The sequence below is a fragment of the Oncorhynchus masou genome, chromosome 1 (assembly GCF_036934945.1).
Source record: "Oncorhynchus masou masou isolate Uvic2021 chromosome 1, UVic_Omas_1.1, whole genome shotgun sequence".
In the NCBI taxonomy this organism is placed as follows: Eukaryota; Metazoa; Chordata; class Actinopteri; order Salmoniformes; family Salmonidae; genus Oncorhynchus; species Oncorhynchus masou.
Window position 1 is genome coordinate 66,138,952 of NC_088212.1, and position 27,729 is coordinate 66,166,680.

A 27,729-nucleotide genomic window follows, 5' to 3' on the forward strand; every position below is an offset into this window, starting at 1 on the left:
TGGGGCAGGGCCTTAAATGCATCGCGGAAGTTAGAATAACAATGATCCAAGGTTTTGCCAGCCCTGGTGGCGCAATCGATATGCTGATACAATTTAGGGAGTCTTGTTTTCAGATTAGCCATGTTAAAATCCCCAGCTACAATGAATGCAGCCTCAGGATGTATGGATTCCAGTTTGCAAAGAGTCAAATAAAGTTCGTTCAGAGCCATCGATGTGTCTGCTTGGGGGGGAATATATACGGCTGTGATTCTCTTGGTAGATAATGCAGTCTATATTTGATTGTGAGGAATTCTAAATCAGGTGAACAGAAGGATTTGAGTTCCTGTATGTTTCTGTGATCACACCACGTCTCGTTAGCCATAAGGCATACGCCCCCGCCCCTCTTCTTACCAGAAAGGTGTTTGTTTCTGTCGGCGCGATGCGTGGAGAAACCCGCTGGCTGCACCGCCTCCGATAGCGTCTCTCCAGTGAGCCATGTTTCCGTGAAGCAAAGAACGTTACAGTCTCTGATGTCCCTCTGGAATGCTACCCTTGCTCGGATTTCATCAACCTTGTTGTCAAGGGACTGGACATTGGCGAGAAGAATGCTAGGGAGTGGTGCACGATGTGCCCGTCTCCGGAGTCTGTCCAGAAGACCGCCTCGTTTCCCTCTTTTCCGAAGTCGTTTTTTTGGGTCGCCGGCTGGGATCCATTCCGTTGTCCTGGTTGAAAGGCAGAACACAGGATCCGCTTCGCGAAAGTCATATTCTTGGTCGTACTGATGGTGAGTTGACGCTGATCTTATATTCAGTAGTTCTTCTCGACGGTATGTAATGAAACCTAAGATGATCTGGGGTACTAATGTAAGAAATAACCTGTAGAAAAACAAAAAACTGCATAGTTTCCTAGGAACGCGAAGCGAGGCGGCCATCTCTGTCGGCGCCGGAAGTCAACAGAGCTACTATGATAGAACATGTTTTCGTTCATTGAAAAGACAATGATGGAAAAATGAACATTTCCTTTTGATTCAAAATGTACTTCTCCCTGAGAATTGTATGTTTTGAACAATGTGTTTTCTATTTTTCAGTGTTATTGTTTACTGACTGCTTGAGAGTGTAAATCATTTTGATCACTTTGTGTATGATTTGAGAGCAGTGTTTGATTTTGAACACAGGTAAAGGCGAATGTTTCATTTTGCGAGAGGAGTCTGAGGTTATGTAAATAGTGCCTGAAGATGAGGTTTTGTGTTTAATGTTTTCAGGAAATGGAGCAAGGTTTCAGAAATTGTGTTTTAGCAATTGAGAAAAACTGTAATACATTTTCAAGTTCATAACTGTGCACTCTCCTCAAACAATAGCATGGCATTCTTTCACTGTAATAGCTACTGTAAATTGGACAGTGCAGTTAGATTAACATGCATTTAAGCTTTCTGACAATGTCAGATATGTCTATGTCCTGGGAAATGTTCTTGTTACTTACAACCTAATGCTAATCACATTACCCTACGTTAGCTCAACTGTCCTGCGGGGAATCCACCGAACATGTAGAGGTTAAACTGGAAAAATTAGCTGAGCTGTCATCAAAAGCCAAGTGGTTTTGGGCAACATTCATAGCACAGGATCATGACGAGCCCATTTTTCCTTTTAGTGCAATATACAGGTAGGTGTAATAAACTATACTAAACAAAAATATAAACGCACCATGCAACAATTTCAAAGATTTTACTGAGTTACAGTTCATAGAAGGAAATCAAATCAAATTGTATTTGTCACATGCGATGAATACAACAGGTGTAGACCTTAACAGTGAAACGCTTACTTACAAGCCCTAACCAACAATGCAGTTTAAAAAAACTAGAAAAATTATAGAAAAAAAAGAATAAGAAATAAAAGTAACCAATAATTAAAGAACAGCAGTAAAATAACAATAGCAGAGCCAAATACAGGGGGTACTGGTAGAGTCAATGTGCGGGGGCACCGGTTAGTCGAGGTCAATGAGGTAATATGTACAGGTAGAGTTATTAAAGTGACTATGCATAGATAATAACAGAGGGTAGCACCAGTGTAAAAGAAGGGGGAGGGGTCAATGCATGTAGTCTGGGTAGCCATTTGATTAGATCTTAAGGACTCTCAGGGCTTGGGGGTAGAAGCTGTTTAGAAGCAACTTGGACCTAGACTTAGCACTCCAGTACCGCTTGCTATGCGGTAGCAAAGTGAACAGTCTATGACTAGGGTTGCTGGAGTCTTTGACAATATTTAGGGCCTTCCTCTGACACCGCATGGTATAGAGGTCCTGGATGGCAGGAAGCTTGGCCCTCGTGATGTATTGGGCCGTACGCACTACCCTCTGTAGTGCCTTGCAGTCGGAGGCTGAGCAATTCCCGTACCAGGCAGTGATGCAACCAGTCAGGATGCTCTCGATGTTGCAGCTGTAGAACCTTTTGAGCATCTCAGGACCCATGCCAAATCTTTTCAGTCTCCTGAGGGGGAATAGGTTTTGCCGTGCCCTCTTCACGACTGTCTTGGTGTGCTTGGACCATGTTAGTTTGTTGGTGATGTGGACACCAAGGAACTTGAAGCTCTCAATCTGCTCCACTACAGCCCCGTCAATGAGAATGGGGGCATGCTCGGTCCTCCTTTTCCTGTAGTCCACAATCATCTCCTTTGTCTTGATCACGTTGAGGGAGAGGTTGTTGTCCTGGCACCACATGGCCAGGTCTCTGACCTCCTCCCTATAGGATGTCACATTGTTGTCGGTGATCAGGCCTACCACTGTTGTGTTATTGGCAAACTTAATGATGGTGTTGGAGTCGTGCCTGGCCATGCAGTTATGTGTGAACAGGGAGTACGCACCCCTGAGGGGCCCCTGCGTTGAGGATCAGCGTGGCGGATATTTTGTTTCATACCCTTACCACCTGGGGGCGGCCCGTCAGGAAGTCCTGGATCCAGTTGCAGAGGGAGGTGTTTAGTCCCAGGGTCCTTAGTTTATTGATGAGCTTTGAGGGCACTATAGTGTTAAACGCTGAGCTGTAGTCAATGAATAGCATTCTCACAGTCAATTAAAAAAATATATTAGGCCCTAATCTATGGATTTAACATGACTGGGCAGGGGCAAAGCAAATCAGAATGAGTTTTTCCCCACAAAAGGGATTTTGAGTGGCATTTTATTGTACCCAGCACAAGGTGTACCTGTGTAATGATCATGCTGTTTCTTGATATGCCACACCTGTCAGGTAGATGGATTATCTTGGCAAAGGAGAAATGTTCACTAACAGGAAGGTAAACACATTTTTGCATCAAATAATCTTTTTGTGCGTATGTAAAACTTCTGTGATCTTTTATTTCAGCTCATGAAACAGGGGACCAACACTTTACATGTTGCGTTTATAATTTCATTCAGTATAATAAAGTCCTGCTTTTGTATTTGCCATAAGTGGTGCAATGGATGGCTCCTGAAATAGGGAAAAGCAGACATAACTAGCCTATGTTATCATCACAACTCTCAGAATCACATCCTTTTTTGGCAGATTATACCCAGGGGAAAAAATTATTGGTTATCCATCAAATATTCTGTGTCATATACAGTAGTAATCATGTAAATAGGCTACATTTCAACAGCTCAGACCATATCACACTGCCAAAACTTTGCAGATGCAGCACACTGAACTATAGATGTAAAAGTTCTGTGGGTCTCAGCTTGTTATAGAGAAGAATCACATGTTGATCATCATATCTTTCCAAAGGCACATGATAAGATGAATAAGAGCAGATTGATGTGCTTTCATGACACAGATGTTTTCTTGGAGGCACAGCCTTACCTAAACTAGTGGTGTGAATTTGTACATAGTGCTGGTACAATAATCATATAATTGTGAAACAGACAACTCTGGACAAATTATGGATAATAACCATGACCTAAAACAATAATCGTCATATCCACTGCTCAAAAATATAAAGGGAACACATACAACACAATGTAACTCCAAGTCAATCACACTTCTGTGAAATCAAACTGTCCACTTAGGAAGCAACACTGATTGACAATAAATTTCACATGCTGTTGTGCAAATGGAATAGACAACAGGTGGAAATGACAGTAATGACAGTAGATCAGGTATATCCCATTTAGCAGATATATCCCATTTTAGCAGACGCTTTTGTCCAAAGCGACTTACAAGTCGGCTGGGGCCACTACTTTTACATATGGGTGGCCCCAGCGGGAATCGAACCCACGACGCTTGGCGTTGCAAGCGCCATGCTCTACCGACTGAGCCACACAGGATTATAGGCAATTTGCAAGACACCCCCAATAAAGGAGTGGTTCTGCAGGTGGTGACCACAGACCACTTCTCAGTTCCTATGCTTCCTGGCTGATGTTTTGGTCACTTTTGAATGCTGGCGGTGCTTTCACTCTAGTGGTAGCATGAGACGGAGTCTACAACCCACACAAGTAGCTCAGGTAGTGCAGCTCATCCAGGGTGGCACATCAATGCGAGCTGTGGCAAGAAGGCAAGAAGAAACAGACTCCATGAGGGTGGTATGAGGGCCCGACTTCCACAGGTGGGGGTTGTGCTTACAGCCCAACACCGTGCAGGACGTTTGGCATTTGCCAGAAAACAGCAAGATTGGCCAATTCGCCACTGGCGCCCTGTGCTCTTCACAGATGAAAGCAGGTTCACACTGAGCACATGTGACAGACGTGAAAGAGTCTGGTGACGCCGTGGAGAACGTTCTGCTGCCTGCAACATCCTCCAGCATGACCGGTTTGGCGGTGGGTCAGTCATGGTGTGGGGTGGCATTTCTTTGGGGGGCCGCACAGCCCTCCATGTGCTCGCCAGAGGTACCCTGACTGCCAGTAGGTACTGAGATGAGATCCTCAGACCCCTTGTGAGACCATATGCTGGTGCGGTTGGCCCTGGGTTCCTCCTAATGCAAGACAATGCTAGACCTCATGTGGCTGGAGTGTGTCAGCAGTTCCTGCAAGAGGAAGGCATTGATGCTATGGACTGGCCCGCCCATTCCCCAGACCTGAATCCAATTGAGCACATCTGGGACATCATGTCTCGCTCCATCCACCAACGCCACGTTGCACCATAGACTGTCCAGGACTTGGCGGATGCTTTAGTCCAGGTCTGGGAGGAGATCCCTCAGGAGACCATCCGCCACCTCATCAGGAGCATGCCCAGGCGTTGTAGGGAGGTCATACGGGCACGTGGAGGCCACACACACTACTGAGCCCCATTTTGACTTGTTTTAAGGACATTACATCAAAGTTGGATCAGCCTGTAGTGTGGTTTTCCACTTTAATTTTGAGTGTGACTCCAAATCCAGACCTCCATGGGTTGATAAATTTGATTTCCATTGATAATTTTTGTGTGATTTTGTAGTCAGCACATTCAACTATGTAAAGAAAAAAGTATTTATTTAGAATATTTCATTCATTCAGCTCTAGGATGTGTTATTTTAGTGTTCCCTTTATTTTTTTGAGCTGTGTATTTTAATACATACATTTTAGGAGTCGATATAAACCCTTTTTCAGGACCCTGTCTTTGAAAGATAATTCGTAAAAAGTCCAAATAACAGATCTTCATTGTAAAGGGTTTAAACACTGTTTCCCATGCTTGTTCAATGAACCATAAACAATTAATGAACATGCACCTGTGGAACGGTCGTTAAGACACTAACAGCTTAGGCAATTAAGGTCAGAGTTATGGAAACTTAGGACACTAAAGAGGCATTTCTACTGACTCTGAAAAACACTGAAAGAAAGATGCCCAGGGTCCCTGTTTATCTGCGTGAACGAGCCTTAGGCATGCTGCGTGAGGCATGAGGACCACAGATGTGGCCAGGGCAATGAATTGCAATGTCCGTACTGCGAGATGCCTAAGACAGTGCTACAGGGAGACAGAACGTACAGCTGATCGTCCTTGCAGTGGCAAACCATGTGTAATAAAACCTGCACAGGATCGGTACATCCGAACATCCCACCTGCAGGACATGTACAGGATGACAACAACAACTGCCCGAGTTACCCGAGTTACACTACACGCACAATCCCTCCTTCAGTGCTCAGACTGTCCGCAATAGGCTGAGAGAGGCGACACGTTATTCCATTCCATTCTATTCCATGTCTGTGGAACTTGTTCAGTTTATGTCTCCGTTCATACAAATATTTACACATGTTAAGTTTGTTGAAACGCAGTTGACAGTGAGAGGACTTTTTTTGTTTACCCAATCATCATTTCATTGTTTACATATTAAAGTTAGTAATCATTTTAGGAGGAAAAAGGCACGGGCGGGAGGAGAAGTTTAATTTCCAAAAGTTCCAAGCGATCAAAACCATCCATTTGGTAACACTACCTTTGAAGCAGTCCTTAATACAGTGTAATTACTCTGTATCAAGTATTGTAGTTAAGTGTAACAACTAGTTACAGTGTAATAACAACATGTACCTGATAGTAATTGCGCTCGGTAATTACAGATGTGTAACAATAAATGCTTGTTACCATGATTGCTACAAATGGGCATGTTTCCACTAAATTCACCAACTTATTGTTTCGCTTCTTCTCAGCTGCAATGAATTCATGAAAAACTGTGACAAAGGTTGGGGTCCCTTGTGGATGTGCTGGGTGTCTGAGAGATTTGCATAGATCCACACTGCACACTGCGCTATCCCATCTGGACAAGAGGAATACCTATGTAAGAATGCTGTTCTTTGACTATAGCTCAGCCTTTAACACCATAATACCCTCCAATTCATCATTAAGCTCGGGGCCCTGGGTCTGAACCCCACCCTGGGTCCTAGACTTCCTGACGGGCCACCCCCAGGTGGTGAAGGTAGGAAACAGCAATCTCCACTACACTGATTCTCAACACTGGGGCCCCACAAGGGTGCGTGCTCAGCCCCCTCCTGTACTCCCTGTTCACCCATGACTGCGTGGCCGCGCACACCTCCAACTCAATCATCAAGTTGCAGACAACATAACAGTAGTAGGCATGATAAACAACAATGACGAGACAGCCTACAGGGAAGAGGTGAGGGCCCTGCCAGGAAAATAACCTCTCCCTCAACAAAACAAAGGAGCTGATCATGGACTTCAGGAGACATCAGAGGGAGCACGCCCCTATCCACATCGACGAGACCGCAGTGAAGAAGGTGTAAAGCTTCAAGTTCTTTGGCATACATATCACTGACAATCTGAAATGGTCCACCCACACAGACAGTGTTGTGAAGTAGGCGCCACAGCACCTCTTCAACATCAGGAGGCTGAAGAAATTTGGCTTGACCCCTAAAACTCTCAGAAACCTTTACAGATGCACAATTGAGAGCATGCTGTTGAGCTGTATCGCTGCCTGGTATGGCAACTGCACCGCCCACAACCGCAGGGCTCTCCAGAGGGAGGTGCGGTCTGCCCAACGCATCACCGGGGGCACACTGCCTGCCCTCCAGGACACCTACAGCACCCGATGTCACAGGAAGGCCAAAAAGATCATCAAGGGCATAAATCACCTGAGCCACTGCCTGTTCACCCCGCTATCATTCAGAAGGCGAGGTCAGTACAGTTGCATAAAAGCTGGGACCGAGAGAATGATAAACAGCTTCTATCTCAAGGCCATCAGACTGTTAAATAGCCATCACTAGCCGGCTACCTAATGATAAATGCTCTTCAAATTGTCAATATGAGCATTTTATTTTGTACAGTTATCATTGAAAACAATTACATCAAAAATGCTGTTTGAGTAAAGGGGTCGTGTCACAATATCTATGTAATTGAAGCACTTTTGCAGTAAAATGTTTTTACACAACCATCCATTTCATATATGGGAGACCTTAGAGATATAGATAAACATGGTTGTGCTTTGTTATACTTCGGGTAGGGGTACATGAACATCAATGCGGACTTGCCACTAGTCTATTCAGTCTCCAAAACACACAATTTGCTCATTCCTACCAATGTCACATTGGTGTCAGTCGTTACTATGACAATTTAAGATGGCGCTACTCCGCTACTCATACCTCTAATAAATATTGTTCAAGAAAAAATAGAGATGTTTCTATGTTAAATGCACATGTTTAGTATTAGTGGATTGAATACATCTCTTTGCTTCCATTCCCCTTCAAACAACAATGAGCCTTTTAGTGGGTCAAAGGAGTAAGTGAACCAGTATTTCCTTAGAGGGAAACATCCATCTTTTTATTTGTTTTTTTTGGGGTGTAAAATAGTGTTTTTTACTGATGATCAATAGATAGCAGCATTTTCCCAGCTTAGTGATAACCCTGTATCCCTCAGTTGTTTGACGTTATTGTACTTGGATAACATGATATAGGTTTGAGGGTTTTCCCCACCTGCAAACATGTTTTTTTAAACTGACTATGGACACAATCATTAGAATATATCACTCAGTGTACCTCCATTTGAAATATAGTGTCATTTGGATCTGGATATAATGTGGAGTGGAATGGAACACCAGTCAGCATAAAGTAGTCCAACAAGATATGAAAGACTTGATATTCTGGCTCATGTTATCACACTCCTATATGTGGACAATACAGAAGACATTGAAATGCTACACCCCCCCCCCTGTCTTTTTTTACACACACACACAAATTGCGTTCCATTACAGTAATTGAGGTGAACACTGAATGCAATCTAAATGTTGGCCATGGGCCAGTGAAGAGTTCCCTGCTTCTCTGAATGGCAGTGAGAAAGTGTATGTGCAGGCAGTTTGCAACAGAGTGAGCATCTCTGCAGTCTGCAGACCAGAACTTGCTAATGGAAGTGACAGCTTGCAGGTCACAAAAGAAAGGGAGGGGGAATTGTGCTGACAGTGTTTGCGTATTTGGCATGGAGTGGGGAGAGTTGGTAGCTGGGACACGACTGCAGTTATGAGAGAAATCTAGCCAGAGATAAAAACTGCAGGACGAACAAACCTCCCTTCATTGACACTTGGCTCAAAAGTATTGTGCCTACACCACCCCACCAGCCTCCCCCTCTCTGCAAGGGAGAAGGGGTTACTGTCCTGGAGAGATTACAGAATAGAACAAGGGTATTGTTGAGAAGTCATGGGGATATCCACATCACATCGCCATAATGGCCCGGAGCACCTGCCACTTCACTGAATGAGCGATCGTTTCAGCTGTGGAATGAAGCAACTCAGCATGGGTCAGCCGAACTAACTGCTTTGTGGACTTTGAAACGAAGACCAAGTTTGTCATTTTTTTGTTGACGCTTGTCAGAGCATAATGTGAGGATTAATGGACCATTCTGTATCACAACATCTGCATCACGTTTTGCTCTTTTAATTCTTATTTTTGTAATTTTAGCTGGGAACTTATATGAACAAATCCTTGAATACCCTCCAGCTCCTCCAAGCTAAAAGGGGAAAAGGGTGACTACAGGAGTGAGAGGCTGGAGCTTATACTGTAGGTGTCTGACAGAAATGATCAGAGCTCAACTGGCTGAAGAAGAGGAAGGGGCCTACAGAAGACTTACACAGTGTTACAGAGCTTCCAGAGCTGGCTCCCTGGCAGGTGTCACCATGCCTTATCACCTGGAGGAAGAGGACCTCAACCAGCCTGTATGGCAGTCTGTACTCTTCTTCTGCTGCAAGGGGATGATCGAGGGTGTTGTGGTCCTCCTCTTCATCTGGCTGCTCATACAGGTCCTGTTCTCCAAGAACCTGGAAGGTACTGACTCACTCTCCCATCTGATGAAAAATGAATATATAATAAAATGAATATAATGTATACTGTTCAGCTGCCTCTAATTTATATTGTTATAATAGAAGGTTACTGTAATACTCATTCATATAGACACTGATCCCATGTACTGATGTATTATCTTAATTGGTACAGCAAGAAAATTGGTTACAAACTTGGTTGAAAAAGGCTTGGGGCGGCAGGGTAGCCTAGTGGTTAGAGTGTTGTACTAGTAACCGCAAGGTTGCAAGTTCAAACCCCAGAGCTGACAAGGTACAAATCTGTCGTTCTGCCCCTGAACAGGCAGTAACCCACCGTTCCTAGGCCATCATTGAAAATATGAATTTGTTCTTAACTGACTTGCCTGGTTAAATAAAGGTAAAATAAAGTTTGTAATTTCACTTAAAAATGTCAGATGTAATTTACCAATGTATCAACCCTGTAAGAATATGTCAAAGATAAATACACAACCCAGAGGATGAGAAGTCAATAGAGTAATAACAAACAATGGAAATAGTGTTTTTTCTGTAATATGGAATTATCAATGGAAATAGTTGGTTTTCAGTTCAACATCTGTTTAGAATCTGTTAGGAATGTTAGTCCTGAACTCATAGCTATGTATGCTATGTTTTCATTGGTCTGAGTCTGGAGCAGGATACTTGTTATTTGGCCATTGGCCCAGTTGTACTGCAATGACTTCTAATTGGTCAGCCATAGGCTAGGGTGGGGGGTTATAAATTATATCCTGTTTCATTTGTAATGTGGAGAGAACCACAGGAGAGAATCACGGAGGACAGGGAAGCATGAACATCTACCATCTACTTCCAAGAATAATTTGTCCACTTTGAATAAAGCTATTTTCCTCCTCCTGATTTGCTTTGTGTTATTGACGAGTAACATCAACTGCTAACAACCCTGACAAAAATGTCACTGAAAAATTATAATCCACATAATAATTCACATTTCCTGTTGCTGACGGATTATTTTCCTGCTATGAGAAACTGGTCAAATTAAGATAGCAGATCTGTAAATCAAGGTTCTTGCAGACAAAGAGGCTATCCTCATTTACACAAGTTACAGGAATGAGCACGATGAGATTTACAATTTAGATAATATTGTACATACATTTTCCAATTGACATTAAATCCTTACCTTACCTATCATTGTGGCTGGCAACACGACATTCTTGCTCTGCAGTTCCTCCAAATTTAAGATGGCGCTGCAGTGGATAGCAGCCATCTGTCTCTGCTCCTTGCTGATATTCTGCATAGCAACAGTGATATGTGATAGACAAGCCTGACTTCTCCTGTCTCTGGAACCCATGTGACTGAGGCCCATATAAGGGAGGAAGTGCAGCTGCCAACCATAGAGTCCGAAAGGAGATATTCTAATGACAAGAGTTCAACAGTTAAATCATATAAGCATATTATGCAGATAAGACATCTTAATGACCTTTGTTACTTTGCTAATTCTGACGTTATCAGAACGCGCAACAGGACATTGTACTGTCTACATTTGGTTTGTTGTTTATATACATATTAAATTAAATCGATTTTAATCCGAACTAAAGATTTGTTGCTAAGGATTCCACGACGCGGTTAGCCTTTACGGCTGGGACTGCAAGTGTGTGTTCCTCTTTTTGCATGGATTCTGCGAGTGCTAGCTGGCTGTGCTACAGACACCTGTCGTCAGAGCCAATCTGGATACTAAGGAGATCCTGAGGGAAATCAACAAATACCAACAGCTTTACGCTATGGAGGAACAACATAGTCCATCATGGAAAGATCCGACCACCTCACAAAATAACTTTAACCCGACAAAAAAAAGAAAAACAGATTAATCTACAGACATGGACGATTTACTTACTATTGAGGTAGAGGCTAGTTCTCTGGCTGGAATCCATGCAACACTGGAAAAGTTGTGTGAGGAGGTAGCAGGGCTGAGGGGGAGTTAGCAGCTCCAAAGAAGAAACAAGACACTCACAGCCAAGACAAAAATCCACGATTCCAAAATGGATGGTCTACTCAGGGAAAACAGGGTGCTGAAGGAGTCGCTACTAGACATACAAAGTCGTAGCATGCGTGGAAATATGTTATTTTTATGGGATTCCTGAGGACGCATCCAATAATCCAGAGTGCGCGATCAGAGAATTCATGCAGTCCGCCTTGAAACTTCCTATAGAGACTGTAAACAAGGTGGCTTTCCACCGAGTACACAGACTTGGAGCTCAGAGCCACAAGACCATGGTTCCCCGACCGATCATCGCAAAATTTGAACTACCAACAAAAGGAGCTGATCAAAAGCAGGGGAAGGGAGCTTTAAAGGGACTAAATTCGGTCTCAATGTCCAATTTCCAAGGGAGATAAACTAACGTTGTAAGAGACTGTATCTGGTACAATGAAAACAAAGGAAAGATGGTAGGAATGCCTTTATCATTGTGGACAAACTCTTTATAGATGGACAGCTATTCCGAGACAGCTCCATAACACCGTGGCTGTACTAAATTCTACAGGGACTTCAGGTTATGAAAACAAAAGAAGTTATGGGAACTGTAAAAAATATCTGAACATTATGAAGTGGATATGAACACAGACGTACTCAATTGCATGCTTGCTTACACATACGGACTTATACATACACACACACCTGATCTCGCTCTCTTCTCTCACTCTCTCTTTCTCTCTTTTCTCTTCTCTCTCTATTGTCAAAGACTGTTTTATAATTTAATTAGTTTATTGTTTGTCTATCTTTTTTATTATTTGTCTACAAGTTTATATATGTTTCCAACAAGCAAGGGGAAGATATCAGAATAGGGGCATTGGGGAAAGTAACATTGTATGGAATACATTTGTACTGTAGTGAAGCCATCTCTAGAGTAATGCAAGGTCTCTTCATGATCATGTGAAACGTCAATTGCTATGGAAATGCTGGGATGTGTTTTTCAATTATGTTAAAGGTAATTATGATGCAACTATGATGGTGATACGATATGGATTACAATTATCATGAATATTAAGGCTATACAGACTACATGTTACACACACATAGACACTCAACCATGCAAATTGGCAGAGTTAGTATTTATTTGGACATCACACATTATAGTCTCACTCTTAAACAGACATTGTACACACTCTCACAAAATCACATCCAATATCATACACATCAACCTACTCAGATTTGCTACACACATAATATCTTGTCTCAATTTTCCAACATCTGTGGCATTCGTTCACAGGCAAGGGAATAAAACAAATATTGCTAAATATCAGACATTTGAAAGCTCTAGTTTTGACCTTCATAATACCTCTGATGGCAGTAACTTTACAAGCACTAATTATGGTCCATTTAGACTGAGAATAGTATCTTAGTTATGGTAAGGGGTGAAATAAGTATAGCCAGTTATAATTGTGACGGTTTAGCAGATTATAAAAAAAGAAGATCAGTCTTTACATGGCTAAAAGAAAATGAATATAATGTATACTGTTCACAGGAAACTCACTCTATATCCTTAGTTGAAGTTGCGTGGAAAAAGGAACGGGATGGTGAAATTATTTTCTGTCGTGGACAAAGGAACTCAAAGGGTGTGATGATATTAATTAACAAGAATTTAAAACTGAATGTGCAAATAGTCAGGAATGATTCACAAGGAAGGTGGATCCTTTTGAATTTGAAAGTGGACGAAAAAGAGATTTGGCTCATTGATCTATACGGTCCAAATCAGGATGATCCACACTTCTTTGTAAACATTTATACCAATTTATTGAACTTACAGGCAACAAATGATCTAATCATTTTGGTAGGAGACTTTAACACAGTATAAGTACCTCAAAGGACCGTAAAGGTAATCTGTCACGATCGTCTAAGGTGGAAACAGCGGACTAAAGCGCAGCATGGTGAGCGTACATACTTCCTTATCATAAGATGTCACCAACAAAACAATAAACATCAAACCGAAAACATGACAAAGATAGACAGCTGCCTCTGATTGAGAGCCACACCTGGCCAAACACACAGAAATACAAATCATAGAAAAAGGGACATAGAATGCTAACCCAAATCACACCCTGACCAAACCAAAATAGAGGCATATAAAGCTCTCTACGGTCAGGGCGTGACATAATCACTCTACAAACTGTCAGCACCGTGCCCTTAAGAAAATCACAAATATTATGGACACATTAGAAATAGTGGATATCTGGAGACTAAAAAAACCCGACCTAGTGAGATATACATGGAGGAGACTTAATCAAGCTAGTCATCTTGACTACTTTCTTGTCTCTTCCTCTCTTGCATCAAAGGTTAAAAAAGTTGCAATAGGAGACAGACAGAATGCGATCGGATCATCATCTAATTGGCATTCACATAACTCCTATAGATTTTCCACGTGGATTTGGATATTGGAAATTTAATCAAAGTTTACTGGAGGACAACTTATTTTTAACAAAGACAAAATAATTAATAACTTAATTTTTCCAGTATAATATGGGTTCAGCAAATACCCATATTGTTTGTAATACCTTTAAATGTACCTTCAGGGGTCATTTAATTCAATATTCATCAATAATAAAAAAGCAGTATCTGGCTAAAGAGACAAGACTAACAAGGGAAATCCATGAACTAATAGTACAGGTAGATAGCAATAAAAACGATACTACAGAGATACAAAATAAGTTAGAGGAAAAACAAAAAGAACTTGAGGAACTTATTGAAGAACGATCAAATGTAATCTATTACAAAAATAAAGCAAACTGGATGGAATATGGAGAAAAATGCCCCAAATTCTTCCTGAATCTCCAATATAGGAACGCTAACAAAACGAATTTGCAGAAACTCGTTACTGAAGAAAGAGTCATCTATGATTCTCCGAATTATATTTTAAAAGAGGAAGCTAATTATTTTAGGCAGATGTTCTCTTTTCCGTCTCATCCTTTCTCACTGAATGAAGATAATGGTAAGGAATTATTTCCAAATATTATAAAAAATGGAAAATTAACAAATGTACAGAAAGATCAGTGCAAAGGCCAAATTACAGAGGAAGAACTTTTTGAGGCTATTAAATCCTTTCAGTCTGGAAAAGCCCCAGGCATTGAAGGCATACCGGTAGAGGTATATCAAGTATTTTTTTATATACTAAAAGTGTAACGCTCTCAAATCTCCTCAGGAGGCTGAAAAGATTTGGCATGGGCCCTCAGAACCTCAAAAAGTTATACAGCTGCACCATTGGGAGCATCTTGACTGGCTGCATCACCGCTTGGTACGGCAACTGCAAGGCACCCAACCGCAAGGCACTACAAAAGGTGGTGAGTATGGCCTAGTACATCACTGGGGCCGAGCCCCCTGCCATCCAGGACCTCTATACCAGGCGGTGTGAGAGGAAGGCCACAAAAAATATCAAAGACTCCAGCCACCCAAGCTGTTCTCTTTGCTACCGCACAGCAAGCGTTACCAGTGCACTAAGTTTGGAACCAACAAGACCCTGAACAGCCTCTACAATCAAGCCAAAAGACTGCTAAACAAGTTACCTGGACTACCTGCATTGACCCTCTTCTGAACATACTCTCTTGCACTGACTCTATGCACACCCACTGGACTCTACACACACACTCACACATACAGTACTTACACTAACACACACACACACACACACACACACACACACACACACACACACACACACACACACACACACACACACACACACACACACACACACACACACACACACACACACACACACACACACACACACACACACACACACACACACACACACACGTTGTACATCCTATATGTACAGTACATAGCTCTATCTCAATTGCCTCGTGCTCCTGCACATCAATTCGGTGCTGGTGCTCCCTGTATATAGCCATGTTATTTTTACGCATTATTGTTGCTTGTTGTTCACTGTGTATTCGTTATGTCACTATTCATACTGTATATACAGCTTTGGAAAAAATTAAGAGACCAGTCCAACATGATCAGTTTCTCTGGTTATACTATTTATAGGTTTGTGTTTGAGCAAAATTATTTTTTTATTTTATTCTATAAACTACAGACAACATGTCTCTCCAATTTCCAAATACAAATATTGTCATTTAGAGCATTTATTTGCAGAAATTGACAACTGGTCAAAATAACAAAAAAAATGCAGTGTTGTCAGACCTCGAATAACGTGAAGAAAATAAGTTCATATTCATTTTTAAACAACACAATACCAATGTTTTAACTTAGGAGGTGTTCAGAAATCAATATTTGGTGGAATAACCCTGATTTTCAATCACAGCTTTCATGCGTCTTGTCATGCTCTCCACCAGTCTTTCATATTGATGTTGGGTGACTTTATACCACTCCTGGCGCAAAAAATTCAAGCAGCTCAGCTTTGTTTGATGGCTTTTGACCATTCATATTCCTCTTGATCACATTCCAGAGGTTTTCAATGGGGTTCAGGTCTGGAGATTGGGCTGGCCATGACAGGGTCTTAATCTGGTGGTCCTCCATCCACACCTTGATTGTCCTGGATGTGTGGCATGAAGCATTGTCCTGCTGGAAAAACCAATCCTCAGAGTTGGGGAACATTCTGAGAGCAGAAGGAAGCAAGTTTTCTTCCAGGATAACCATATACCTGGCTTGATTCATGAGTCCTTCACAAAAACAAATCTGCCCGATTCCAGCCTTGCTGAAGGACACCCAGAACACTGTGGCTTGTAGGCCTCTCCAGGTCTCGCACCCACTGTGAAATTTGGTGGAGGATCACCAGCAGTCCCAACTCTCCTTACCACTGCTACACTTGGCTATCAGGTGTGCCTTGTCTGGCAGTGAAACAGTTAATTCAGCCTCATTTATTGCCTTTAAAAATAACATAGCTGATATGGCTGATATTTGCTTAAACAAATGTGGTTTCTACTGACAATTGAGATGTACAAACAATGCCATAAGTGGACGATGAGCGGATAAGAGGCAATCTGTAATTTCGACCAAGACATTAATGAGCGAGCTAGGATGGATGTAGTCGATATAACCATTTGTTCAGCACTTTTGAAATGTACAGCGACAGAATTCAGAACATGTGCCGTTCTTACAGTATTTTCCCCGTACACCAAGTCAGAACTGTAGGATAAATAAAGGAGGAACATAAGCAGGCAATGAAAGTTTTTACAATATTCGATGATGACATTTCTCTAAAACAGGTTATAGGCTACATGTGCACCACCAAGTCAGAACAGTATGCGAAAGCAAGACATGAAAATAGACCAAGTTATTAGCGGGAGGCACATGGGCTACTAACAGCTTACTACACAACATACACTTAGTATTTGTTTCTTAGCTACAGTATACATATCTACCTGGCATATTACACAATTTATGCAGCAGCATACAAGACATTTTTGGTCTCACCTTATTGTGCTGTGCTCACTTGAACAGGAAGGTGGTGCGGCGGTCCTTCGTGGGCAAATTTTCTCATCAAACTTCGTCATCAAAGTCTAGCATTCTCTGGATTTATGGTGCTTTCAAGACACCTGGGAATGAATCATGGAGTCGAATCATGATCTTCAGGTCGGAGCTATAGAAAGAGGCCCGAGTGTCACGTTCTGACCTTTATTTCCTTTGTTTTGTCTTTATTTAGTATGGTCAGGGCGTGAGTTGGGGTGGGCAATCTATGTGTGTTTTTCTATGTTGGGGTTTTGAGTTCAGCCTAGTATGGTTCTCAATCAGAGGCAGGTGTCGTTAGTTGTCTCTGATTGAAAATCATCAGGGTTTTACTTTTGAGTTGTGGGTGTTTGGGTGTTTGTTTTGCTTTCCGTGTGTGTGTTTGTTGCCACACAGTACTGTTTTGGTTTTCGTTCATGTTCACGTTTAGTGTTTTGTAGTGTTCAGTTTATGTCTTAAAATAAACGTTATGGACACTTACCACGCTGCGCATTGGTCCTCCGATCCTTCTCGCTTCTCCTCCTCAGAAGAGGAGGAGGAATGCCGTTACACCGAATGTCATGTTCTGACCTTAGTTCCTTTATTATGTCTTTGTGTTAGTTTGGTCAGGGCGTGAGTTGGGGTGGGTAGTCTATGTTCTTTTTTCTATGTTTTATTTCTGAGTTTAGCCTGGTATGGTTCTCAATCAGAGGCAGCTGTCGATCGTTGTCTCTGATTGAGAATCATACTTAGGTAGCCTGTTTTCCCCATTTTGGTTGTGGGTGATTGTTTTCTGTTTTGTGCGTATTCCTTACAGAACTGTTTAGTTTTCGTTCTCGCTCTTTATTATTTTTGTCATTTCAGTGTTCAGTTTATTTTGTTTATTAATATGAACACTTACCACACTGCATGTTGGTCCTCTTCTCCTTCACCAGACGAAAACCGTTACACCGAGGTCCCGACTTGGAATTCCGAGTTGGAGGACCATTCAAAACATATTTTCCCAGTTGGAGCTTGTTTTTCCCAGTTGTCTTGATCTCACTGAAGTCTGAGATTTCCCAGTTCCGAGTTTCCAGTTGTCTTGAACTCGATAGAAGTCATGCAGGATTGACAGCATGGCCAATGTTGAATGTTTATTTTTTAAAGCTTGGAAAAAAGACCCTTAAACCCAAACTTGGTCCACACACCCACTCCTCGGAATAGTAGGTTAGGGATTGCTTTGCAATGCTTGCGGTTACCCACTGATTCCTTCCAAACCACCCATTGATGAATTTGCAATTTCCAACCTGTGTAATGTTTATGTCCAAAGGCCGATGAGCACCTATTCGTTTTATCTATAATTTCTCTTCAGAATTTCTCTTCATATGACAAGAATTAAAAATGATTTGTCAGTAGATTGTTGACTTGATTCATGATGATGACTACTAGCTTGCTAGCTGAGATTTTGAAAGTATGATGTTGACATGATCAGTCAAATCAAATCTATGGTATAACGTGATTTGACGTAATTTGATCTGTGGCCAATGACCTTGAGCCTTCTTGGGTGGGCACTTCTAATGTAACTCTATGGCAGCACCCAAGGGGCTTTAATTTTCGAGCTCTCCCCATAGAATTTGTGGTGACGTAATGTCCCAATCAATGACAGAACACTGGGCCAATCACAGCGCAACTAGAGAATATTACTAACCCCTACGCTCCGTATTCTCCGCTGGCTGCCCCACCACCACAGAAAGCACTGAGCTAGGCTGAAACAACATTTTCCACCACCATCAGCAAAACTCAAAATGATGGAATTGCTGGTGGAAGAATTGTGTCGAATCACTCCAATAGAGTCCCGGAAACTAGAATCTATGCCAAGGCGCATTGAAGTTGTTCTGGTGGCTTATGGTGGCCCAATGCCATATTAAGAAACTTTATATCAGTGTTTCCTTTATTTTGTCAGTTAACTGTAGATTTAAATAAAGTTACTATCTATTAGATTAGGCAGAATTCTGAGTTTTTGGCTGGTGTCAAAATGACCCCAAAGGATTTTATTTTGGGCTATGATCAAAAATATGCATTTGGGATCAAAATGACCCCAGTTTGTAGTATGAGTGTTAACTAGGTTCCGGGATATTTATAACACCTGAAATATTTTTGATATTGCTTTAATGTGCATGATGTACCTTTCACACAACAGTGACTGCTTGTTTGGTAGCTCTGCTGATTACGCAATAAGAACAAACATTTTACTCACACTGTTAAACTGAGCTAAAATGGTTATAATTAGATTTATGCCTGCCTATTCATCTGTACTCACTGAACAGATTATCTGGCTCCCACGCAAACACTTCAAAATGTTCACAAAATACTTTATGCAATGCAGTGCTGTTGATCTATACTGATTTAATGTTTTTACTATACGGCCGTGATCATACTCAAGCGATTAAATCCATAGCACAACACACATGCTTCATAGACAATCAAACTCTAACTTTAAACCGTATGATGTGTGCTGCCATCAGCCGGCAGGCTTGTGCATTCTTTCCACTGAGGTTATTAGAGATAAGGAAATATTGACCTATTCATCCTCATAAAGGTTTACAGAACATGAAAGTGGATGTAGTTGGAAGGCATCTTCTTACAAAATTATAACAACTGTACAGTAGTTGCTTGGGCAACTGCAGTCTAGAAGGCTGGACAGTGGTGATGGCATATAAAGATGACATGATGGAGTGCCTTTATGTAAATACAGTTGAAGTCGGAAGTTTACATACACCTTAGCCAAATACATTTAAGCTCAGTTTTTCACAATTCCTGACATTTAATCCAAGTAAAAATTCCCTGCCTTAGGTCAGTTAAGATCACCACTTTATTTTAAGAATGTGAAATGTCTGAATAAAAGTAGAAAGAATGATTTATTTATTGTCCCATGGTGTTTATACTTGCGTACTATTGTTTGTACAGATGAACGTGGTAACTTCAGACCTTCAGGAAATTTCTCCCAAAGATGAACCAGACATGTGGAGGTCTACAATTCTTTTTCTGAGGTCTTGGCTGATTTCTTTTGATTTTCCCATGATATCAAGCAAAGAGGCACTAAGTAGGCCTTGAAATACATCCACAGGTACACCTCCAATTGACTCAAATTATGTCAATTAGCCTATCAGAAGCTTCTAAAGCCATGACATCATTTCCTGGAATTTTCCAAGCTGTTTAAAGGCACAGTCAACTTACTGTATGTAAATGTCTGATCCACTGGAATTGTGATACAGTGAATTATAAGTGAAATAATCTGCCTGTAAACAATTGTAGGAAAATGTGCGTGTGTCATGCACAAAGTAGATGTACTAACCGACTTGCCAAAACTATAGTTTGTTAACAAGAAATATGTGCAGTGGTTGAAAAACGAGTTGTAATAACTCCAACATGTATTCTTCCGACTTCAACTGTACTTGATAACTAATTGGATTTGCTGTGTCTTATATGGAGAAACAAGGAGATCTGAGAGGGACTGACAGCACACGCAAGCATGCACACACAAACAGAGAGTTACAATGATTACTCATCCACATCTCAAAGAGGCAGGGAAGCTTCTTCACAAAGAGGAGTAGGATGCATTTTCTTCCCAAAGCGAAGAGCCTGCATACTCTAAATAGATATTCCTCACTGTCTTTCCCTATACAAGGGGAGAAACATTAGAAATGGGATCATACTGCATGTGTGTGTGTGTGTTTGTGTTTGTGTGTGTGCGTCCATGTCGAATGTGAGAGGGAAATGGGTGAGTGGGTTGACGCAGGACAGAGGAAGGAAGAGGTAGTTGCAGATAATGGGAGGTGCCCATTTCTGAGTAATGGGTACCATGTGGGCAAAATGCCTGGACCATTTAGTCAACGGAAAGTGAGATCTGAGGAAAGACAGGTTTCTTGGTGCAGCCTTTGGTCTTTCACTGTGAGTCATACACAGAGTGTGTGTATGTTTGTATGTGTTTGTATTCTCTTATTAGGTTACACTATTTCATGATTATTGAATTGATGTCTTAAAATGTTAGATATTGCTGAATTAATAACTTTATCGGACTTCATTTGTATCAAGCTACTTTTTTTAGGTCATATTGTCAATAAGAAATACGATGCTAATTAGTAGCAATGGCTTACTTTTTAGTTCAGCATATCCTCCCACCGACCCCTCTGATTGGCTTAAACGGCCGGTCTGTCACGTTAATGCAGAGACCCACTGTGCAAAAGAAATTCCCAGTGCGCGTGCAGGATAAAGCGGGAATGGATCTCACGCACAAACCTTCGTTCTCATTGATGTCGGTGGAATATAAAAATAAAATCTGAAAAATGACGCAATATGCTCTAGGAGGTAAGAAACGTTATCATAATTTTGGTCAGTTCTGTTGCACTTTGAAATTCAAGTTAAGTTGGTATGAGCTATGTCCTATTGTGAATTTGCTTGTCTTCATCTCAAGGTTGAAAAAATGACAAGCTTAATACTTTATGAAAACCAGATCTTAATTTATTATTTTAAATTAAACTTCTGTTAATGTGGTGCATAGTTTGCATAGTTACACATTTTTACGTGGCAATGTAAATATTATTTGATGAAGACATCGAGGACCAACAGGTTACAGACAGCAGGAAATACCAACAGCATGAAGATAACGTCTAATACAGGACAGTAACGATGTGGTACACCTTTTAATGGATTTAATTTAAGAATGAACAAAACCATTTTAAATCATGGTTTAACAAAACCATTTCAAATCAGTTCGATTGTGTAAGCTACAAATGACTAGTGGAAATGATCTAGTGTAGTTTATATACATCTGGTTATAAATGCATACATGTTGCTATATAAAATAATGTATTAAATAGTATTGATTTTATTTGGGCTTTTTCCGTCTCTTTTTGATATGTAGTGGTTTAGCAGCCCATGTAATGCAAAGAGACAGGAAATCTGTTGGTCTCTGTTTTAGAATTCATAGAGACCAACAGATTTCCTTGTAGTCATATTAGCATAGGAATTAGCTGTATCAGTTCTTTATAAGAGTCATTGTCTTCACTTTAGAGATGTATGTCTACTGGCTCAACAACATCATCCCTGACCCTGTAATGTCTAATAACAGCAGCTTGAAGCATACTGTATTTCATTTGTGGTAACAGAGACTGCATAACAATTGTTATATTTGGCTAGTAGCTATCTTATCACTGACTGGGTTTCAGCAATGACTAAAATGGACCCAGGCAATAAATTACACCAAGCAATAATCTTTTTCCTGATAATGATCATCGCTCACTGTCCACAGTAGAGAGCCTTCACCTTTTCCATCCACCGTCTGGCCTTGATAATGTTTCTGAATGTCTCTGAATGGCCAGATGCCCTGGTGAGTCATGATCAGGGTGATCTCTGGTTCACATTCTCCTTGAAAAGGACAATTTTTTTCAGAGCTTCTCATTCTCAATCAAACAGATTGGGCCTGATGGATGAGTCATAGTCGGAGACTGTCTGTCAGAAAGTGTTTATGTTACAGGACAAGTTACTTTTCGGTGTCTGAAATGGCACCCTATTCTCTTTATAGTGCATTGCTTTTGAGTAGGGCCCTAGTCAAAAGTAATGCACTAAAGAGGTAATAGGGTACCATCCCTTGGTGTCCCAATTACATTGCTTACAAATCGGTAGTGAAGTGAGATGAGATGAGAGCTGATATCGCCTCCTACACATGTACTAAGCCTCAGGAAAGCAGGAAATGTGACTCAGTCTGCTGCTCTGGTTTAAATCCAAGTCCACAATTCCCATTTCCAAAAGAGAACAATTAGGACCCAAAGCTATTTCCTGTTTAATCTCATAATGGATGATGGGTGTAGAAACATAATAAGTTAAGGGCTGTATTGGCAAATAAATAGTTAAATAGAATTATGTTCAATGATTCATAATAAATAGGAGCAAATTGATGGTGGCCTCTCTCGCGCTCTCACTCTCTTTCTCACTCTGCATTTTTTAGTCACTAATGTAATTGAAACGTAACCCCTCCTGTGTCCAGTCCACCTGCAGATTCTGCTGGCAGTGGGTCTGGGAGTGTTCTGCTTCTGCCTGGTGCTGGGCTGTCTACTGTGTTGGCAGAGAGGGAAGTATCATCCACCAGAGGACAAAGAGGCTGCACTGTCCCCTTCCCCAGCCATGTGTGAACGGGTCACCGTGACCCTGACCCCCTCCTCTGGCACCTTACCCATCAAGCAGCAGTATGAGGAGCTAGACGGGGATGTCCTGGACCTCCCCTCCCACAATAGCAGCTCCTCCACCTCTGAGAATGACCTCACCACCATGCCCTTTCAACCTCGCCCCCGGTCGTCCTCCTCTGAGCTGAGGTCCTCCCCCAGGTCCTGCTTCCCCATGCGTCGCCTCAGCACCCCGGTTGTGTCCTCCTCCTCCCACTACAAGCCTTCAGGCCATGGCCGCACCTCCCTGCCCTCCATCCCCAAACTGGGCCTAGTCTCCAAGACCCGTCGGGCACTGGAACGCCGCTGCTCCGTGAACGGTGACAACTTCCTGTACAGCGAACAGAGCCGCCTGACCAGCCCTCGCAGTGCCATGCACCCTCCTGGCCCTCAAGGGGAGCTGTCCCAGCCACAGTATGGCTCCAGCTCTAGCTCCCTATCCATCCCCACCAAGCCTGCTCCTCTCCTACACTTCTCCCTACTCTTTTCCCCGGCACGGGGCACTCTGACCACCAACATCATGGGCCTGTCCGGGGCGGCACGGCGGCGCAGTGGGGTGTTCGTACGAGCCAGCCTGCCCCCGCTCTGCCCCTCACCCCAGCAGGGGGCATCTCGGCGGCCCAGCCTCAGCCCAGAGATACGGTGCCAGAGCCTTGTGCTACAGGTGGGCTCTGTGGAGGAGCTCCGTGCCTGCACCCTTCGGCTGGCTGTGTTCAGCAGGGACTTTTCAGGCCTGAGAGAGACAGCGCTGGGAGAGCTGGAGATGCCTTGTGGGGAGATGGACTGGGAGCCCGACACAACTGTCACCTACACCAGGGAGCTCACCCCCACCAGGAGTAGGCTGAAAAGGGTAACACATTATGCCTGCCATTTTACAAGCCTAGGGCACTATCATAGAAATAGAACAACATAGATATATATATAGTTATTCTATTTCTATGGGCACTATAGCCCCACCATCTTAGACCTCTTTTTTCAGTTTTTCTTTACGCACAGCAAAACTACACACGCTGGGGCTATGAATAGCCCATATCATGTTTTATCTATGAGGGAATGTGTCAGGCTAATCTAATCAGAATAAGGTCTGGGCCAGCGGCCGTTAGCAGCTTTTCCACTGTTGTTGGACATGGTGACATTGTAGTTTGTGACTGGAGAGCAAACATGTGGAGTGCAGTGAGCAGTGTGCCATGTCCTCTGTGGTGCTGTGGTGGCTGTGCCAGAAGGCATTACTGACAGCCTGAGCTGGCGAGGCTGTGGGTGAGAGGGAGAGAGCTAGGCCTCAGGCGCTGGGCTGAGCGAGCATGGTGATGTATGAATGGACATTATGTCGACACCATGTCTTATCAGTGGATCTCTCCGTGAGGCTGGATGGCAGCATGCAGGCGCCTCTGATCTCAGCTACAAGGCACAGAGAGATGTCATGCATACTGCACATGTGAATGTGGGAAACTTCACGTGTATGAAGCTCAATGAGTTATCACCCAATGAGAAAATGAATAGAAGTAGAGAGATGGTAGCTGATAGGTGGTGTGATGATGTTGTTGTGATCTCTAATGGTACTGTGGTGGTGCAATGAGATCAGATCTAAGTCACCATATTACTGTAATCCGTTATAGAATTATAACACTATTGTTCAAAGAGTGGGTTCTCTTGGGCATAACATGATGACTACTGACTGAGAGACAGAGCAAGTGAAGTGAATCTCCCTTGTTGGGTGATCTCCCATTAGATTCCACTGGTCTCACAAACACAGGCAGGCTTACAGCTGCATGCTCACTAGGTCTGAGCTCAGGGTGCCGTCGGCTCTAAATAATCAACTAATGAGATTCATTATGGATGATAATTTAGTGGCAACAACATGTCATTCTTTTTACCCTGTGTTTTCTACTTTAATTACCTCAGGACACAAAGAAGAACATGTGCTTAATAAAACAACAACACGCTGTGCTCATCTCTTCTTCTTATTAACTCAGCCTCTCCCCTCCCAGAGTATGAGTTCCCAGGAGACGTTGGGTCGTAGGAAGAGTTCGCTCTGTGCTGCTCCACGGGCCCTGGGTCAGCTCTTCATTCTGCTGCAGTACCAGACACTGGCCCACCGCATCAAGGTGATGGTCCGCAAGGCTGAGAACCTGGCCAAACTCTCCCGGATGCCAGGAGCAGCAGGTATGATAGGTCCATTTAGCTTTCATCCCAAGCAACATACAGAACTGTCGACACTGACAGTGATACACATGCAGGAATCAATACACAACTCTCGTGTTGCCAGCACTATGCTTTAAGCCACTGAGCCATTATTTAGAACCACCCCAGTCAAGCCCTCAATCCCATATCCAGTCTCAGCCTTAGTCACAGTCATATTCCCAGGCCCCTGCAGCCCTGATTGAGCTCCTTATGAGATTACAGATACTGATGGGCCTCATGTCATTTCCTCTCTCTATCTCTCTCACTCTCAAGTTTATTGTTGCTCTCTTGTCCCTACAGATCACTACGTAGTCATCAACCTCCGTCAGGATGGGAAGGTGATCAGTACGAAGGAGACCAAAGGGGCGGGAGGACACAACGCTGTGTGGAACGCTCCCTTTCTCTTTGACCTGCCTGTTGGTGACATCACTCAGCTGCCTCTTGCTCTGGAGTTCATCATCATGCAGGTAGGAATGACTCAGTGGTGAAGAATTAGGAGAATGCAACCATGGATAATGTAATAACAGATAATGTAATAACTTGTTTGTCCACAGTTTTTATTACATCCTCAATTATGTTACAAGTCTTCCATCAAATGTGTCTTCTGTGCATTTGCGTCTTACAACTATCTGAATGTTATTCTTATACAAAAGAAATGTCTCAGACCTCATTTTACTGTATATGGTCAGAGAGCAACCAATGAAACATCTCTCTCTCTCCAACAGGCGCGGCTCTACACGAAGAGCAGCATGCTGGGCCGTGTATTGATTGGCTGCGAGGCCCCAGAGGCAGGGCAGGGACACTGGAGGGACATGTGCAGTCAGGGACAGGTGGAGACAGCGTACTGGCACCCCATCGCACCAGAAGTCGTTTAGGACTTTATAGCTGACCTTATGGAGGTGTCAGGAGCGTCAGGACGTTGCTGGAGAGAGGACAGGTGATAGAGGTCTTGCCAGACTAATGGGACACGCACAAAGGACGGACAGAAAATGGACGGTGATGGTACCTGTAAACATATTGTGATGTCATTGCATTTAGACCTGTAGTACCTGATACTTACTGTTCTACACTGCCCTAACAGTGAGATACAGGCCACAGGATGAACTGCCACTACTGCTGTATGATACCAGTTGCATGGATTTGTGTTATATGTTGGTGCTGTTTGTATCATAGAGAAAAATCGGTCAGTCCCACACATCTTTAAAGCTGGAATCCTTAATTGAAACTACAGCAAACCGGCTGCCCCACCTGTGTTTTGGTAAAAAGCTGGGGGATGAGCTTGGAGAAAGATATTCACTCTCAAATTCATAGTCAGGACTGAACATCCATGATATCAAAATTACAGTTTTAACCATGTTTTGAGGCTATACAGTTTGTTTGCATTTACATCATTGACAAACATTGGAGTTAAACAAGCTTGTATTTTGGGTTCTGATGGAGTAGGACTGTTTAAATAAGCTCATGAGGCATTTACAAGTTATATTTTTCAAGAATCAATGTGTATACTGTATCATTAATTCCAAAGTCCAAAGATGGGTGTAGCAACTAAGGATTCCAGCTTTAATGACCATTGTCTGAATTCTAAAGTCATGGCCAAAACACTTCTTGAGTCATGGCCAAAATACTTCTAATCGTGGTTTATTGTGACGTTCTGTGTCAGTATTTGTCCTCAGCATTGATCTCTGCTTGCTTTGTTTGTGTTTTGCTCTTGTGGTACTTGTGGTCTGTGCTACTTGCATGATTGGGACCTTTGCCAGACATTAGCGTGATTGAAAAAGTGATAAAGTGATCATCATGAGCCATACTCATGAAGACAGGAGTCTGAAAAGCCATTTGCGTACATCAATCAGCCAACAATTGATGACTGTAACTGTGTAGGCATTCCTTTTAAGGGACTTATAGTGTACACATTATGTCATGGGACTTTCATTTCTTTTAATCAGCATTGATAAATGGAATGCTTGTCTTGCATTGCTAAAACTGCATATTTATGCTTTTTAACAGAGAAAGTTCTCAGTTGACATGTGTCTCTGAATGATATTGATGTGATGAAGATACCATATGTTCTGTCATATTTATAGATAGTATATGTTCCATGCACTAGAATATTACATCCTCCTAACATTATTACAAACAAAATACCACAGTTGACTAGTGGAGTAAAATGCCTGATATGGAAAGAACTCAATCTTCAGTCGTTGTTGCTTATGTAGTGCTGATGGCATGTCTTTTGATGGTTATAAATATCCATATGTAGCAA

At 42.3% G+C, this 27,729-nt stretch overlaps 1 protein-coding gene and 1 long non-coding RNA gene across 5 annotated transcripts; one reads left to right on the forward strand and one right to left on the reverse strand.

Moving 5' to 3' along the window:
• Positions 1 to 251: 251 nt before the first annotated feature.
• LOC135548417 (synaptotagmin-4-like) lies at positions 252 to 27,729 on the forward strand. 4 transcript variants are annotated; one of them, XM_064978022.1, is made up of 5 exons: positions 252 to 763; positions 23,114 to 24,138; positions 25,262 to 25,451; positions 25,770 to 25,936; positions 26,195 to 27,729. In XM_064978022.1, the coding sequence occupies exons 2-5, from the start codon at positions 23,251 to 23,253 to the stop codon at positions 26,342 to 26,344; spliced, it is 1,395 nt and encodes a 464-aa protein (XP_064834094.1). In that variant the 5' UTR covers positions 252 to 763; positions 23,114 to 23,250; the 3' UTR covers positions 26,345 to 27,729. The 4 variants fall into 4 exon arrangements, with proteins under 4 accessions (XP_064834094.1, XP_064834104.1, XP_064834078.1 ...); XM_064978032.1 differs by lacking the exon at positions 252 to 763 and adding an exon at positions 20,589 to 21,018; XM_064978006.1 differs by lacking the exon at positions 252 to 763 and adding an exon at positions 21,029 to 21,435.
• LOC135548672 (uncharacterized) lies at positions 6,800 to 11,929 on the reverse strand. Its single transcript, XR_010456870.1, has 3 exons — positions 11,545 to 11,929; positions 10,836 to 10,941; positions 6,800 to 9,686 (listed from the first exon to the last, which is right to left on the reverse strand). It is a non-coding gene; the product is annotated as an uncharacterized LOC135548672 (long non-coding RNA).

What these genes read in the sequence shown, in the direction of transcription:
- LOC135548417 (XM_064978006.1), top strand. Translation starts at nt 21,414, where the DNA reads ATGACGCAATATGCTCTAGGAG. An exon ending in CCAGGAGTAGGCTGAAAAGG is followed by an intron (nt 24,139 to 25,261) that starts GTAACACATTAT and finishes TTATTAACTCAG; the next exon opens with CCTCTCCCCTCCCAGAGTAT. An exon ending in CCGGATGCCAGGAGCAGCAG is followed by an intron (nt 25,452 to 25,769) that starts GTATGATAGGTC and finishes TTGTCCCTACAG; the next exon opens with ATCACTACGTAGTCATCAAC.